We start from the raw sequence: 16,697 nt of genomic DNA on the forward strand, positions 1-16,697 counted from the left end.
AAAAAAATAAGTAGAAAAAAAGACATAAAAACGACTAGAGTTAACTTGTTAAACTCACAACCTGGTTCATGAGATCAGAATAATCTAATAGAAAGTAAATTGAAATAAATTATGAAATCTATTTTATAATCAACCCAATATTGAAAGATAAAATTTAAAAAAGAATTTAAAAAATAAAACAACCCAAGTCAACACGGGTTAATCCACAAAACTCATGATCTGGATCCGAGACCAGGATAACCTCATAGAAAATAAATGAAAAAATGATTCAAGTCAATCCGGGTTAATTTGCCAAACACGCAACTCAGGTCATGAGACTGAGATAACCTCATAGAAATCAAAATTAAAACGGTATATTGTTGAATGATGAAATTAAAAAAAAAATCAATCTAAAAAAGAACACAATAAAATTACCAGAGTTTACTCGAGTTAATCTGTAAAACTCATTAGACCGAGATAATCTCAAAGAAAGTAAATAAAAAAATCATAAAATAATCTCATAGAAAGAAAAACTGAAACAAATTATAAAACACATATTCTTAATCAACTAAATGTAAAAGGATGAAATTGAAAAAAAAATAATTAAAAAATAAAAAACTCAAATCAACCGAGTTAATCAATCAAATATACAACACGATCATGAAAATAAGATAACACATAAAAAATAAATCATAATAAATTATAAAATTTAATTTTTAATAAAAAATATATAAAATTAAATAAAGATAAAAATAAAAATAAAATAGTGTTTCGTGAGTTGAAGGACAGTAAAAACACTTCTTCAGGGTTTTTTTTTTTTTTTTGTTAATTAATTGGCGTACATCTAAAGTGATTCGTCATTATGTTGTTGTTGTTGCTGTAATTTTGACTAAAAGTATATATTTATAAATTTCTAAAAATGAAGTTTGTAAATCATATTCTCGATCTGTTCTCAATCCATATGCCGCTAGCATATTGTTACTGACATTATTCAAATGCTTTCGAGATCCGCCCCCAAGATATCCACACGCTGGATTGCGAGAAATACTCCGACGGCAGTGATCAGGAGTACATTCAGAACTGGCATGAGTGCAACAATAAACAGATTCCAGAGCCCCATAGCAGCAACCCAAGATTGTCTCAGATTCAATATTAGCAACCTGCTCAAGAAAAAACGAAAGAGTTCAGAGCACAATTAGAGTCTATAAGAATACAACTGAATTTATATACCTACAATAATATAAAAGACGGTTCCCATAAACAACAACATTTCTGAATTCCCGGAAAAAACCGATAGATCCACTTCCATAAATTTAAGTAATGATTGCATGCGGTGCGTGCAAATTGCTTCAGATAAAAAAGAACTCACGGTGACTGAGGATGCTTTAGAATAGCCAGAGGGCACAGACTGATGCATGAGATGCAATCTATCAGAAGCAGGCGATTAATTTGAAGTTCAGAACAGGAAGGTAAGCATAAAGAAACCATCAGGAATAATAAAAGTAAAACCAAAACGGAGGAGTTAGCTTAATTGCTTCCACAAAAATCCACTTCCACCATCAGAATAAAACTAAAATAGGGTAGACAAACCCGCACACATAGCTAGAATCATACCGCCGAACTCAGAAAGATCAAAGTGATGAGAAAAAAGAGTAGAATTTAGAACAAAACAAAGATGGTTCCCGGCCCATCAATATAAAAACTCCACTCGTACCAAGCAGGCACGCAATACAGTGGTAAGTATCTGCATGATTCTCCACTACAATTTCACACGCAAGAAACGCACAACAAAAGGAGATGATGAGACAGCTGAAATGCTTTTGAGATCTAGTGGATCAGCTAGCTAGGAAAAAGGCTTTTGACAGGAAACAATACAAGGGTTGTTCTCAACCCTTAAAATGAAATAAAATACAGTTTCACTCTTTCTTCTCTCTTTTAAATATTTTCTTTTTCCCGCAAGGTGGAGTCTATCTCTAAGATTAAAGTTAAAAGGAAAGGTCGGCCGGACGGAGACGTATCCCGAGTAACGATGCACCACCAAATGTTTCGCTTAGTCCGAAACGGCATGGACTACTGGAGATTAATGCTTTCTGGCACGTAGATCTTCCATTACTAGAAAGACTGAAAACTATGGCAATATTGTTAAATGTTACTTGTTATCTTTTCTGTTTATTTTTGTATTTTAAAAATATTTTAAAAAATTTAAATTTTTTTTATTTTTTTGGTGTTTTTAAATTATTTTAATGCATTGATGTCAAAAATATTTTTTTAAAAATAAAAAAAATATTATTTTAATATATTACCGAATCAAAAGCACTTTAAAAAACAACCGCAACCATATTCCTAAACTTTTAACTGCACCCATGTTTTTAGTTGGCCTTGGTTTTTCAAATAAAGTCTTTTCGGTTTTTTTTTTATAAAAAAAAATCTATTTTCTTGTCTAGCACCATATATTGTTGATCTTGTTACTTACTGGTATATTTATTGGAAAATAGGTTTATTATATTTGATAATATCATGAAAAATAAGTTGAGATAGAATTTGACTATGTCATTGAAAATAAATTAAAAAATACTTATTAATATTTTATTTTTTTAAGTTTATTTAAGAACATTAAATATAACTATTTTTATAATGAAAGAATGAAATATAAAAAGTATAACAGTGAGAAAAAAAGAATTTATTATATTATATATTTATATTTAGTTTATTTTATAAAATGTAACTAGACATATATTATAATATTTTAAATATAATATTATAGGCATATAACTATTTTTAATTTGGTGTGTGGAGAACATTAAAAATAATATTTTTTATGGTATTTTAATTTTATAACATGATTTTATATGATTTAAAATAGATAACTATTGCATAACATAACATATTTTGTATTCAAATGTATTTTTTAATTAACAATATTATCTAAATTAAAGTATTATATGAACTAATATATTAAATTAATATACTTTTATAGTATATGATAATATATCCTATTATATTATTTCATATATAAATATATTAGTAAAATATTATTTTCTAATAATATTATTTCCATATATATATAAAGAAAAAAATGAATATTATATATGTATATAAAGAATAATAAATTATTATATAACCACCTTATTTTTTTGATGCTTCATTAATTGAGAAGTATTTTTTAATCTTTTAAACTGAAAAATATTTTTCTTCATCTAAAATTTATGTTTTTTTTACCGGAAAATAAATTATGTTGGTCAGTTTTCTAATTATTAAAAAAAATAATAATGAAAAACACTTTCCAACCATCATTAATTAATCATGGTGACTAATGGCCTTTGTGAATTCTGTGGAAGTGGACTCCCACAGCTTCCCCTGCACCAACTTGATTAAGGCTAATTCTGGACTTCACTGGCTGAAAACCTCACCTTAGCTTTCGAGTAATTAGAGAAATATATGCCCATTTTGCTTGTATAACATCTTCTTCTTCTCCTTCTTTTATCAATCCATGCAAACACCTAAAATTAGTTTTTACTTGTTACCATATTTTTGCTTGAAATGTTAACTTTTTTCTGTGGCATTACAGATGGGTTAAAGCCTTGAAGGCATTCTGAGATTTCTTACACAGCAAAGATTTATGGTTGGGAGCCAGTTGTAGGAACAGAAACAGTTCTTGACCAAACAGCATACAGAGGAGAAGTTTCTGTTACATTATTACATCTTAACTTTAAGAGAGTGATCATCATCACGCTTTTGCCAGCTCCAAACAACTGGGTCATTATACCTGCCAAATTATGGCCAAAACAACGAATGAAAAACAAATTTCAAGTCAAAAAAAAATTCAACCTGTAGCCAAATACATGAATATGGCTGAGCTTTGCCTGGATCTTAATTCACCAATGATAAATAACAGACATATGCCGATTGCTGGAGGAAGTGCAAATTGAAGCACAAGAACAAACTTATACAGTGGATCAGAGTGCAACAAGCCAAAACGGACTGCATATTTAATGATAAGTGCTCCCAAAATCGCCATAATAATATACCGGACTGCCACTATTCCGACAAGCACCATGAGTGGCACCTTCGACCCTTTCAAACCTAAGAGCATCAACGGTGATCATTATTTCCATGTTTCCAACAATTCTACGAGTGAATGAGAAGGCGCTTGACAACATTCAAAATGGTTAAGCATACCCTCCAGAAGATTTAATTGCTCCTAAAATCGAAGTGACAGTTGGAATGGCTGACTCCCTGCAAACATGAAAGGAATACCAGGGAAACTTGTTAGATAGCTGATAATGAAGCTAGTAACATTTTTGGTTGATTCAGAATCTTCATATCATCAAAAATAGGATACTGACCCGAGCAAGTATGCATTGCAGAGTCTTCAACCGCATGAAAAAGGGGCTAATCACCAATGAATTACTTATGGGAGGGATGATACCAATGATAAATCCAATAATCTGTAACAATATAGCAGTAAAGGGGATCAATCCTTACATCAACATGAAACTAATTTGAAGGTCTTATTGTCCATGTGGAATTTTCGTAGAAAATTTGAGCTCAATTCAACTGGTATTCAACATGTCAACTATCACCGTAGATAATGCGTTGTTTGTGTTTTTCAGGTCTAATTGAGCTTAGGCTTGAATAATTGGCTAGGTAAGCGGGCCATTTCCTAACATTTTATTATTATTTTTTTGCAAAACTTGTAATTAATACCTTATGTATTTTTTAGTTTACCTTAATTTTTTTATTTCAATTTAAATTATTACCCTCTCTCATATTTTTTTAAATTGTTTTGTTTATTTTTTTAAATAGTAGTTATTTTTTTTATTTTGTATCTTATAATGTTTCAAAGAGATTATTGTAATTTATATTTTTTTATTTGATATAAATAAAATATATTTGTATGATTTATATTAAAAAAATTGTTTATTATTAATGAGAAAATATTAACATCTAAGATAAAATATATATGCATAAATCCAAAAGAAATGTGGTATTAAATATCTCAATACTTATCTAAGTAGCATTAATAACTCTTTCACGGCTTTTAAAATTAGTAAAACTAAATAAAGAATCACTGGAACAATTAAAGTTATAATTTAATTAATTCACGGATGTGTGGTTTAAAAATATTGATTTGTTTTTTATTTATTTAAAATTAATGTTTCTAAGAAAGAAAATAAATTAATACTCTTTTGCATTTTCAAGAAAGAATTAAAATAAGAGTTTTTTCTTGATCCGAAGTCGACCCCAAATTGAAAGCAAGCAATCCTTTTCTAAGAAGAAGACTTGACGATCACTCCTAGCAAAATATCAATTATTTTAGGGTTTTCTTTTTTTCTAATCTTGTTCGGTTTAAGTTTTTCTTACGTGCCCATATATATACATATAAAACCCTAGCTAGTTCAACATATTGAGATATCTGACGGTTGCTATTTGAAAATTTTCTGGTAGTGCTCTTTTCAGTTTTCTGTTTGATTTTTTCTTCGTTATATATTCAGTCAGTTTTACATTATCTTTGCTCAAAAGAGATCAATCAATTAAGTCTTATCAGCCATGGATGTACGTCAAAATTCAGTGTATTCTGCCAAACTTGCTGAACAGGCGAAACGCTACAATGAGATGTTGGATCACATGAAGTATATTGCAAAGCTTGACGTTGAGTTGACAACCGAGGAGCGGAATTTGCTGCGTATTGGATGCAAGAATGTAATGGGCCCAAGAAGAGAATCATGGAGAATGCTTTCATCCATAGAGGAAAAGGAACAAGCCAAAGGGAACCAAGTTAATGCGAAGAGGATCGAGGAGTATAGACGGAAGGTTGAGTCCGAACTCACAAGTATATGCAACGATATCATACAATTGATTGATGATCATCTACTCCCTTCAACTTCCCAGTGTGAATCCTGTGTCTTCTATCATAGGATGAAGGGAGATTATTACAGGTATCTAGCAGAATTCAAGGTTGGCATCGAGATGGAGAAGGCTGCTTCAGAGTCAATGAAAGCATATGATATAGGCATTAAAGCTGCATCCAAGTTGGCTCCTACAAATTTAGTTCGATTGAGTTTGGCTTTGAATTTCTCAGTGTTATTGTATGATATCATGAAGTTTCCTGAGAAGGCTTTCTTTCATGCTAAGAATGCTTATGATGAGGCTATCCCAATACTCGACAATTTGAATAAGGAATCACAGAAAGACAGCATGTTGATATTGGAGATTCTTCTAGACAACGTCAGGTTGTGGAGTTATGACATCTTAGAGAATTGAGATGATTCTTATAACAATTGCAGGAGTTAGTTCTTAGGTTGATGATTTTTAGGTAAAATGCATGCTGTTTCAGTTTTTTTTATAAAAATATGCAATTCTATTTGAGTTGTATCTCAGAACAATTTTGTTTTTAGCAGTATTAATGGAAGTGTTTGAGCTTGAATATGATTTTCCAACCTAGCTTTTCTAGAGGACCTAGATTGAATAGCTGTGGGCCTCAAATTTCCCATTGCACGCACAACTAGTCCACTTAAGGTACTAACAAAAAATAAATTCACTGCAACTCTGCAAGATTTCAGGGAACTTTCTTTGTTGTTTTTGAACAATGAGTTGTGTTTTCAGCTCTTGATCTCGCTAGCAATGTGACTAGAAGATCCTCTTCTAGTATTTTGCTATTGTGCTTGTGGCTTTCTGCATGGAAGGCCTTGAAATAGTTGCTGAATCTGATATTTCCTGCTGCTGATATAATGATTTGTGTATCAACAGTCTTGGTTATCTTGACAGTTAGCTTAAACAAGGGCGAAATGGTTTTTTTATTATTATTATTTATTTTCTATATGGTGCTTTTTAAATTAATATTGTGACTGAGCAATAAAGAGTAAGGAATGGATTGCCGAGTTCTATGTTAAAAGCACGTACTGCAACCTGGCTCTGGCTGTCTTGTACACTACTGGGATCAAAGAGGTGGCTTTGGCTCTTGCAAATGAAACCTAGAGATTTGTGGCTTCGTGTTCCTCTTCGTACTAGCTCTGTGACTAGAACTTCCTTTCTATCATTCTCTGAATGACAAAATAGGTCCCAAAAAAATGAAAAGAAAAGGAAATTAACTACAGAGGGCATTTCAAAATCACAAACATGTTAGTACTGAAATTTTAACTATAACATTAATAAGCGCAGTGAACATGGCATATCTATCTCTAGTTGTGAGAACCCGAGTGATAAAAATGTCTTTGATACAACAAATTATCTTAACCGAATTTGGTGGGTAATGTTTGAAGTTGGGTCCATCATATGGGGCGGCCAAATTACAAGAACTTGCAAGTGCTGCCATCACAAGAAGCTGCGGAGACTCTTTCATTGCCTGATAGTAGCTTCCCATTGCCTGGTAGGTTTTTCATCAAAAGTCTGCATCAAGTGTCATGGCAGTTAAGTATGCTCTGTACAAGAAGACAGGACTGTTCAAAGCACGCAGGTAAAAGTCGTCCACGCAAGAGCTAGTCAAGTCATGTGCACAAAACCAAAAACCACTCGTATGGGCAACAAAAATCAGAAGTGAAGTCAGCATAGAAGTTCACGCGTTTTTGCCACATTGACAAAAGCATGCAACTGAATTCTGAAAGGCCATTTAAAGCGTGACGATAATAAATAGGCACCCCACAGATACAAACAAAGACACGGGCAGATTTTACATATGTTATTTATATTTTTTTATTATTATTCATTTTGCATGAGACAAGAAAGATTAGTCTTTCTTTTTCTGGTAGGACACTGCTTTCCATTCAAAATCAATTAAATGCATTTGAAAGTGCATTGCATTTTATACCTGCATGCAAGGTCCGATTCATACCTGTCCTGCTCAAGCTAACATCTGCAGGTAATCTAATTTTGAGCTTGATGTCTATCATTTTCACTGGACACCGATGAAATGCCATGCTCAATACTCTGGATAGTGAAAACAATTAGCAAGGAGAGATTTAGAAAAACAAGATAAGCTGGTCAAGGAGAAACTAGAAGAAAATCAACAGCTAATATGTTGAGGGATCATTTTCTAATGTTCAAGGAAACAAAAAAAAGTCAGCAAAACTGGTGACACCTGATGCTTGAATGCTATTTCTTATTGTCCACAGTACTGGAAATAAATGGATGAGTAAATCAATCAAAGACAAATACTTCCTAATTTTTGTCAAACCTAACCATAATCTTTGGTGAAATGCTACCACGTCATTGGAGAACTAAGAAAGGAAAAAATACGAATACAAGAATGAAATGTACAAGATGAGAACTATTCAGAAGATAATGAAGCAGTAAATCAACTGCCTCACACTCAAGGACAGCAGCTTTTCAAATTCCTTGCTGACGTGGGAGGGCAACAGCAATACAATCTCGGAACAGGCAGTTGATCCCCAAGGCATCCAATTTTCCAGGTGAACAACATGTTTGGTGGTCAACGCATTTCAGATACACAAAGCTGATTAGAAAACTTTACCTGAAGAAGATAGCCATGCAGCCAATCCAGTGTTTGAGGGAATGTTGTGGCTGATATATTGGCAACAGTCAGACCCTGTTCCAAGAAAAACTTGATATATTGGCAACAGTGTTTGAGGGAAATGGTACTTATAAAACTTTCAAACACATAGTTAAAGTTTAGAGAAGTCGATCTCAGTCAGCTGGTAGAATGACATTCAGAAACAAATAACACTAAGAATAAAATTATACAGTCACCACCCTCTTCTTTCTGTGAGATGTTAGTTGTTTTCTTCATTTCTTTCCTTTGAAGCTCAAGTAACCTTACAAGTAAGAGCATATTTGGACTAAATCATAGATTTGGACAAACCAAAACACTTATCTTTCAAGCAGAAAAGAAGAGTCATACATTGAGTAATTGAAATAGATCACCCAGCCCTGTTCATATGACTCCTCACTTCAATTTAAATCAACCATAATGCTCTCCAGCCCAAATCAAAATCTAGTGCCCAAGCATGACAATGATTCATGGAATTTGTATATTGCTATGGCCCAAGCATATGATATCATGAATAACAGTTCCCCCAATTTTTCATCAATAATTTTCGTTGTGCAATTTCACAAAATATGTACCTGATTTCATTGACTTTATTGTCCAAATTAGCTACTTGGCCATGTCGTCAAATACAATAAATCTAAAAACAAGACATCAAAGCAAAACTTGTTCTCTATCAACATCATAATCCAACTTTTGAGCACAATATTACTAAATTTAGAATCAGTTATTTCAAAATTATTAAAAAAGAAGCAAGGCCACAAAACTCTATTGCATGCTGTTAACCAACAAACACACGTGGAGAAGCAAACCTGTGACTTGAAAGAGCAAAGGTAGTCCTGAATGATTTTCAAATTGGTAATTAACCTATCTTTTTCCTGAAAACATAAAACATGTATATGTAAATAACTCTGAATAAAGTTCAACAACAAATTATTTATTGGAAATAATGAAAAACAAGACAATAAGATGAACATTTGTGAAATCGGTGAAGAATCAACACAAGGATATGGAATGAAAGAAAATCAATCGGAAAATTCTTTCTAGAAAATCTTGCCTCACTTTTGACCTGAACAAAGGGGCATAAATGTTTCTCTTCGATACTACTACAATATGCTTTTTACCAGGCAACTGCATGATGGTAAAATAATTTATAGGAATACCTATATAACCAATGTATTAAAATTTATATTTTGCTAAGAAAAAACTGAATAAATTTTATATTCTATATTTTTTTCGTTACCAAGCAAAGTGTTGAAACTAGAAGGTTTTTAGTGAGATAATACTAAGGTAGACTTTTATTTATTGAAGTGAATAAGGAGGTACATGTCCAGCCAGCTTCCATGTATTAAGCAAAACAAAAGTGTTAAGAGGGAAAACGAGAAGCTATTATCTGTCATCTTAATCCAGTCCAGAATTATTTGAACTTGGCAACATCTTGGTTGCTTTCGCAATTTTCTATTGTTGATCCACTTCACTGCGCACGAATATGTCCAGGAGTTGCTGCATTTTCCATCGATGCTTGATCTTATTGCCATTCATTGTTTTCATCATGCTAACCATTATGCTAGAATTTTCAAATGCCTTCTATCTTTAAATTTCAAAAACTTGGAAGTGCTTCACCAGTGTCATTGACCATCAATTACTTGTGCTTCTATTTTTGTTTTTGCACTTGAATGAAAAACCATGTTACTTCTACTACTTGCACTAATTAACCACATTTTCAACCAGATCTGTTAAGGTATTGGCTAACAATGAGATAGCCTCTCACATCCCCTAAATTCCCTCCCATCCATCCCCAGATATGTATGTACCTGACAATGTGAGGCCTCCTATTTGGAAACCCGAGTTTAACCATGGATTGTCTCATTGATTGTTTGCTAATATTTAACCCTTTTAACTTACTAAAACTTGGTGAATTGCCTAAGTTTGACATTGGCAAATGACAATAAGAACTCAGCAGCCTTTGGTACCTCAACAGGGCATTTATCACTAAATGAACGAGTTGAGATCCACTCCTCAAGTAATGCCTGCACACGAGAAGAAAAGATTGATAGACAAGACAAATAATAAGGATATAAGATTAAATATGCAACCTTGAGAAAGTGAAAAATAATGTGGGAGGGAGGTGGGACAAATATAATTCCAATATAGGAACAATGTACCATCCATTTGATAAATAATGAGGGAAGGGAAGTGGAACTATATAATTCTGATATACGACAAGTACCATCCATTTAAATCAAGAATATGAAGAAATTTTTGACACATCAAGAATAGAAGCACAAACCTTATGGTCGAATTCAGCCATCTTCAGAACTATTGGTATAATTATTGGTTCAGGACCAGATTTTAAGCTAACAGAAGTCTTTCTATCTCCCTCAAGACCTTTAACAGTTTCACCTGCATTAACAAAAAATCCAGGAATGGAAACTGTCACCCTTAAGTCACTCATGCATGCATTCATCATCAAGCAAAATTACAAGTTAGAACTTGTCATCAAGGAAAATTATAAGTTAGAAGAGACTAATAGAATACTGGGCTTGTTATCAAAACCCAGAGTGAGAATTACCTTTATTGTCAACAATGCTTCCAGCTTTATCTCTAGATCCCTGAGAATCCACAACTTTATTCACCTGGTTAACAGATTTCCCTTCTTCTGAGGCCAAATCCCCAGGAGTGCAGTTGATATTTTCAGGATGATTTCTACTAACACTTGTGGAACTATTTTCCATCTGTCTTGCAGGATCGTCATCTGGAGTCACTGAAACAGGGTTCATCTCAGATTTTTCTGGCATTTTAGCTGGTAATTTATTTTCTTCATCCATCAAGTAAATGCTTGGATCCAAATGTATCCCCTGTCATTATTTGTCAGAAACAACTGCAGATCAGATAGGAGTGCTTGGAAACATTACCATGCCTATCAATCTGATAACAAGCATCTCAAAATTTAACAAAATGTTTCCACCAAAAAAAAAAAGTTTGTGTATTAACAAGCCAGTTTAACAGTCATTTCAATTTTTTTTGTTTTAGTCACAACCTAATTGCACCAGATCTGAACACAAATCCTCTCTTGCACTACCTCAACTTAGGCAGCAGCATCAATAGCTGGTCAGAACTACACTTTTTTTCTCTGACTCCCATAGGGAATAACAGAAGGCATAATTTCTCATCTTTTCAACATCAATTAGTTCCCAATCATCTTCTTTTCTTTGATAAAGTAAGAAAATATTATTGAAAAGAGACTACAAGATTATGGAAGCAGGATACGAAATCACCCTTAAGAGAAAGTGCAAATGATACAAAATCGAAACAAATTAGCCCTCCTGTGCCAACTAAAGTCAAATAAGTAAGGCCCCTTCAAAAGCCCCAAAAGGAATGTACAACAAGCCCAAGGAGACTAAACAAACAATTTTACAGTTTTGTTTTATCTGAAGACTCAAATCATTGCAATGGTACCATACTTTCCATGGTATCACAACATAAGACCATTTAATGTATGGTTTGTTAGAATCTTTAGCAGAATGAATGACAGCATAATTGTAGATGGTGGGTATTATACAGCAGAGTGATCAACAAAGAAATAGCTGTTGACTGGAAGTTTTGATGGAACAGTCTAATCTACAACCAACAGAAAAACAGAAAATTAGACATACCTCAATTATTATTGGCTTTCCATCTTTCATTGCTTTCTTCAAATCACCAGCCAAACCTTTGAAGCAAGCATTAAATTAACAAATCAAAAACCTACGCACTTGCAGAACATCTAGCAAAATTAAAACAATTTCCAGGGGAACAAAGAACACCTTCGAAATCCAAGAAAAAAAATTACAACCACCATGAACATGAAACAAGTTGGAGAGGGAAAAGAGAATTATTCAAATAAGAAAGGAGATCAAAGAAGCGCGATGGCAAAATTGACAGACTACCTTTACGAACAATTCTGCATTCTCTACAAAATTCAGTGATTAACTCCTCAGAAGAGGTGAATTCTCGTGCCCATACAGGAGTAGAAGCCAATGGTGCACTGACTCAGATAAAGAAAGGGAATAAGTGATCTTGTACTGTCCACGGAATAAAACGAATAAGCGATTTTGTACTGTCCAGAGAATAAAAAGAATAAGAGCTAGCTAGCATGACCAATAATCTTCATCATAGGATACAATATCATGTACTGGAGACAAAATTGAAACCTAGTTATATATAGTTTCTGAGTCCTTATTCCAGTAAACAATGTCTATGTTTGTAATAAGGAATCCTCCTTGTTATAACTTTCCTTGCTCCTTTTTTGGATGGCTCAGTATGCTGCTGATATTCTTAATTCCACTAGATAGAAATGCTTCTAACATCAGAAATAGAAACCATGGAATTAAAAATAGAAAGGGAATAAACATACTCAGTTGACGTTCGCAGCAATTCATACACCATATCTGTCTGTGACATTAAAAATTAAAAAAAAAAAACCCATATGTTTCAAAGGCATCAGTATTGAACCCAACATATTGATACATGAAAAGACAATAAGGAAGGCGAGATGCATCATGGCTAGGTGGAAAGCAGCACCTGTAAGACATTAGGCAAATTCAGCCGTTGTGCGAGTTGGGTAGCTATGGTAGACTTCCCAACACAGGCAGTTCCACAAACAAGGATCACCAAGGGCACTCTTTGATGATGAAATCTAAAAGCATATGACCAGGAAAAAAATCATTTTTTTCTTTTTCAACATATAATCAGCAAAAACCTTTCATCTTTGTCATTTAATATGAAGAAAGTGATAATAAGGCAACAAAACTTCTGGGCGCGGATACTATGGGTAGAGCTCTAAATTACCTCGTCATCATCTTGTAACGATTTATGTACTCTTCTCCATACCCCCGCCGCTCCATAAGCTGCAAATAGACTCCTATGTATGAGGAGGGAGGAGGGCGTATGAAACTAAATCCAATATTCAGAAAAGTCTCAAAAGTATTCTAGTGCTCAGTGTAGTCCCTCCATTACGGCCATAGAAAGAAAATGGCATGCTCAACTCCTCTTATATAGCAGATTATGCCACTTGCTATCCATAGCCACCTAAGAATTGAAAATAAAAGAAGGAAAGGTCACATACCTTGAATAGATTAGCTTCCAAATCAGACTGAGATCTGCCAAAATAATACAAGAGGTTGCCCATTAGTTGAAAAACAAGGAAAAAAAACAATGATCAGTGAAAAACCTTCAAATATAGCCATGGGGTACATTTTAGACTTTACCCGACTACTGCATGAAAGGATAAAAAGAAAAGAAAAGGGAAGATTGTCATTACACGTCGAGAAGGCTGTTATCAATGAGCAGCTTCTTGAGCTCAAGAGCAATTTTAATAGCTACATGATTCGGTATCTGAAATCACCCACACACAGAATAAAACAAACCCAAAACCTTAGTCACGATCATCTTCTCAAAACCCACAATTCAAATGTAATATTCGGAGAGAAAAACCCAACCAACTGTTCATCATCCGCACTACATATATATAGGTAATTCCAGGAAAAAAGAATTTTAATAAAATTGACAGAGAAGTAAATAGTTGGAGACCTTAGTGACAGTCAACATTCTGCTGAGCAAGAATCTGGATAAAACATAGTAGTGATCAGCGTTATCACCTAACCACACCCTCACCTGTATTTATTTATTTATATATACCAAACAGGATAAAAAAACAATCAATTGAATCAGATTGAATTAAATAAGGGGTGGTGTCTGTTTTATTTTGGTTTTCAGGAGCAAGAACAAAGGGGGGCTGACCTTAACAAAGTCATATTTAGAGGAAGCATTTCGGGAAGAGAAACTTGGGAAAGAGGAGAATCGTTTGTTGTTTCCGGAGTGATCGAAGCCGTCTTCTTCTTCATCATCTTCTACGCCACTGTTGTGATTGCTGTAATGAGGGCTTGTTGATATCACCACTTCCTTCCCTTTGCTCATCTTCGATATTATTCACTATCACTGCTGCTGTATAAAAATGTTAAACAAGACTTCACTGCTTTCTGTCTCCGGTCTCCGATCTCTTTTTTTCCTCCTCTGCCACGGACGCTGATGTTAAAACTCCCTCCCTCCCTCCCTCATAAGAATTTTAGGCACGGTTGGTCAAACCTTCAATTTTTAAACTTCACTACTAGTTAATTCAAAGTGGTGCAGTAGTGTTTATTTTTTAAATTATTTTTTTAATTAAAATAGTATTTTTTATTTTATAAAAATTATTTTTTATATTGTTATATTAAAATAATCTAAAAATAAAAAAAATAATTTAAAATTTTAAAAATACTGTTTTGAATGACGTTCCAAACAACTTCTAAGAGAGATTTTTTTTGTTATCCAAAATCAAAACTTCTACTTTGTTTGGAATTCACGTTGAACATATTTTTTTTTGTTAAAATTTTAAAAAAAAAGTTTTAAATTAATTATTTTTAATGTTTTTAAATTATTTTAATGTGTTAATTTAAAAAATAATATTATTTTAATTTATAAAAAAAAACAATTTAAAAAATAATTCTTAGCACCACGTGCCCTGGAAAGCACAAGTGAAGGTAGGATTCAAACAAGACAGTCAGTATCCATGTGTCGAGATTTCTAGAGGAAACCAAGGTGGGTCAATCCAAAAACCGGTTAACCAGCTTGGTAAATTAATTTGGTTTTTTCCGAAAGACCCGGCGAGATAAACAAACGAGGAAGAAGAAAACACTCGAAATAACTAAAAAGAATCGGCCGATTTTTTGGAGACTCAATTGAATCATTTGATCGGCTAGAACACACCCCTCTTTAACAATTAAAATTCTTGTACATTTGTTCTTGACTACGAGATCTAAAAAAAGGGTTTGTGGTGCGCAAAAAAAGCACAGCATATGTCTTTTGATTTATAAATTAAATAAAATTAAGACGTGCGATGATTCTATTGTACGTGGATATTTTTTTATTAATTATTATGGATTAAAATAGTTAGTTTTTTTATAAATTTTTAATTTGATTTTTGACCTTTTCTTGGAATGATTGAGCACTTCTCAGCTAAAACTAATAGTCAATCACATAAATTTTTAAAAAATAATGAAATTAAAATATCAAATATCAAAGTAAAAAATATTAACCTCAAATTTCATTCAAAAAAATAGCTTGGTCCTGTCCTTTTCAATTTGTAAGTGATTCGTCCCTATAGTTATTATAAATTTAAATTTGATATCAAACTTTATTTTCTTCATTTTTCAACTTATTTTTTTTATGAGAGGAGAGAGACATTCATCGAAAACCAGTGTAGAAAAAAAAGAATTGTTTATTTTGGTTATTTTTCTTTATATTTAGGTTAACTATAAATTTATGAAGAAAAAAAATTAAACTCGGTTGAGTCTATAACCTAGATCGTAAGTTCGATGAGTTAAGACACAACATTCTGTCTATGTATTTTTTTTTTAATGAATTGTTTTTGTCCCTCAATTTGAAAAAAAAAAAGTAATTTTATCCTTTGTTATATAGATGATTTTTAATTTAACTTAAAGCAAAAAAAAATACAATTTGATTCTTTAATATCAATAATCTACTTTTTCTATCTTAGTCCCACGCACCTATCTTAGCTTTTTTTTCATTTAAAAAAATTCATGTAAAAAATTATCATACGTTTTATTGTCATATAAATTTATTAAATAAAATATAATTTATGGGTAAAACATAATTTATTGAATCTGATGGCGTGCATGACTTGCGTTGTGAAATTGGTTGGTTAACTCGAGTTCATATGATTTTTTTTTAAATGAAGTTTTGTTTTTTTACTAATTTTATCCTTTAATATTAAATTAGATAGAGATTTAGCTTTTTAATTTGTTTGTTTTTTAAATTATTCTGGTAAGTTCCGCCTGTTAACCCGAATTGACTTAAATAAATCCAATATATTTCCGTCTTAAAATTAAAAAAAAATTATTTAATATGCAATTAATTTTAAATTTAAATTAAATTTATTTTTTTGAGTTTGAATTTTTTTTCCCACTCCAGCCGACATTACAGATGATAATGGGCTAGTTCAGTAACAGATGTATTGTTTTTAGCAGCATAAGATGTGCACTTAGAAAAAGCAGATTGTTAAATTTTGATACAGTGAATTATATAATATAAAAATACTGAATTGTTTTCTATTACTTTAATAATAATTAATGGTTTTTATAAAAAATTATTTCACTGTTGTTTGTTAGAGAATAAT

General features: G+C 32.4%; 2 protein-coding genes across 5 annotated transcripts; one reads left to right on the plus strand and one right to left on the minus strand.

Moving 5' to 3' along the window:
- The first annotated feature begins 5,295 nt into the window (after nucleotides 1-5,295).
- LOC18094017 (14-3-3-like protein D) lies at nucleotides 5,296-6,780 on the plus strand. The gene has a single exon (XM_052448998.1). It carries the CDS (start codon nucleotides 5,530-5,532, stop codon nucleotides 6,241-6,243), a length of 714 nt encoding a protein of 237 aa, XP_052304958.1. The 5' UTR covers nucleotides 5,296-5,529; the 3' UTR covers nucleotides 6,244-6,780.
- A 321-nt stretch (nucleotides 6,781-7,101) lies between these two features.
- LOC18094018 (uncharacterized) lies at nucleotides 7,102-14,596 on the minus strand. 4 transcript variants are annotated; one of them, XR_008058045.1, is made up of 16 exons: nucleotides 14,264-14,596; nucleotides 14,054-14,137; nucleotides 13,785-13,858; nucleotides 13,590-13,623; nucleotides 13,313-13,371; nucleotides 13,046-13,160; nucleotides 12,879-12,916; nucleotides 12,412-12,509; nucleotides 12,139-12,194; nucleotides 11,055-11,340; nucleotides 10,773-10,885; nucleotides 10,456-10,512; nucleotides 9,295-9,360; nucleotides 8,450-8,524; nucleotides 7,787-7,905; nucleotides 7,102-7,368 (listed from the first exon to the last, which is right to left on the minus strand). XR_008058045.1 is itself a non-coding variant. In XM_052448995.1 (16 exons), the coding sequence occupies exons 1-15, from the start codon at nucleotides 14,438-14,440 to the stop codon at nucleotides 7,843-7,845; spliced, it is 1,395 nt and encodes a 464-aa protein (XP_052304955.1). In that variant the 5' UTR covers nucleotides 14,441-14,596; the 3' UTR covers nucleotides 7,102-7,400; nucleotides 7,811-7,842. The 4 variants fall into 4 exon arrangements, 2 of the variants coding, with proteins under 2 accessions (XP_052304955.1, XP_006368231.2); XR_008058046.1 differs by having other exon boundaries at nucleotides 7,102-7,400; XM_052448995.1 differs by having other exon boundaries at nucleotides 7,102-7,400; nucleotides 7,811-7,905.
- Between the last annotated feature and the right edge of the window lie 2,101 nt (nucleotides 14,597-16,697).

This window comes from Populus trichocarpa, chromosome 1, assembly GCF_000002775.5.
Source record: "Populus trichocarpa isolate Nisqually-1 chromosome 1, P.trichocarpa_v4.1, whole genome shotgun sequence".
NCBI lineage: Eukaryota > Viridiplantae > Streptophyta > Magnoliopsida > Malpighiales > Salicaceae > Populus > Populus trichocarpa.

Coding starts and splice junctions, on each gene's coding strand:
- LOC18094017 (XM_052448998.1), top strand. CDS start 5,530: ATGGATGTACGTCAAAATTCAGTGTATTCTGCCAAACTTGCTGAACAG.
- LOC18094018 (XM_052448995.1), bottom strand. CDS start 14,440: ATGAGCAAAGGGAAGGAAGTGGTGATATCAACAAGCCCTCATTACAGC. Junction 12,510..12,878: donor TTGCTGCGAACGTCAACTGA/GTATGTTTATTC, acceptor TATCTGAGTCAG/TGCACCATTGGCTTCTACTC. Junction 11,341..12,138: donor GAAAGCCAATAATAATTGAG/GTATGTCTAATT, acceptor AAATAATGACAG/GGGATACATTTGGATCCAAG.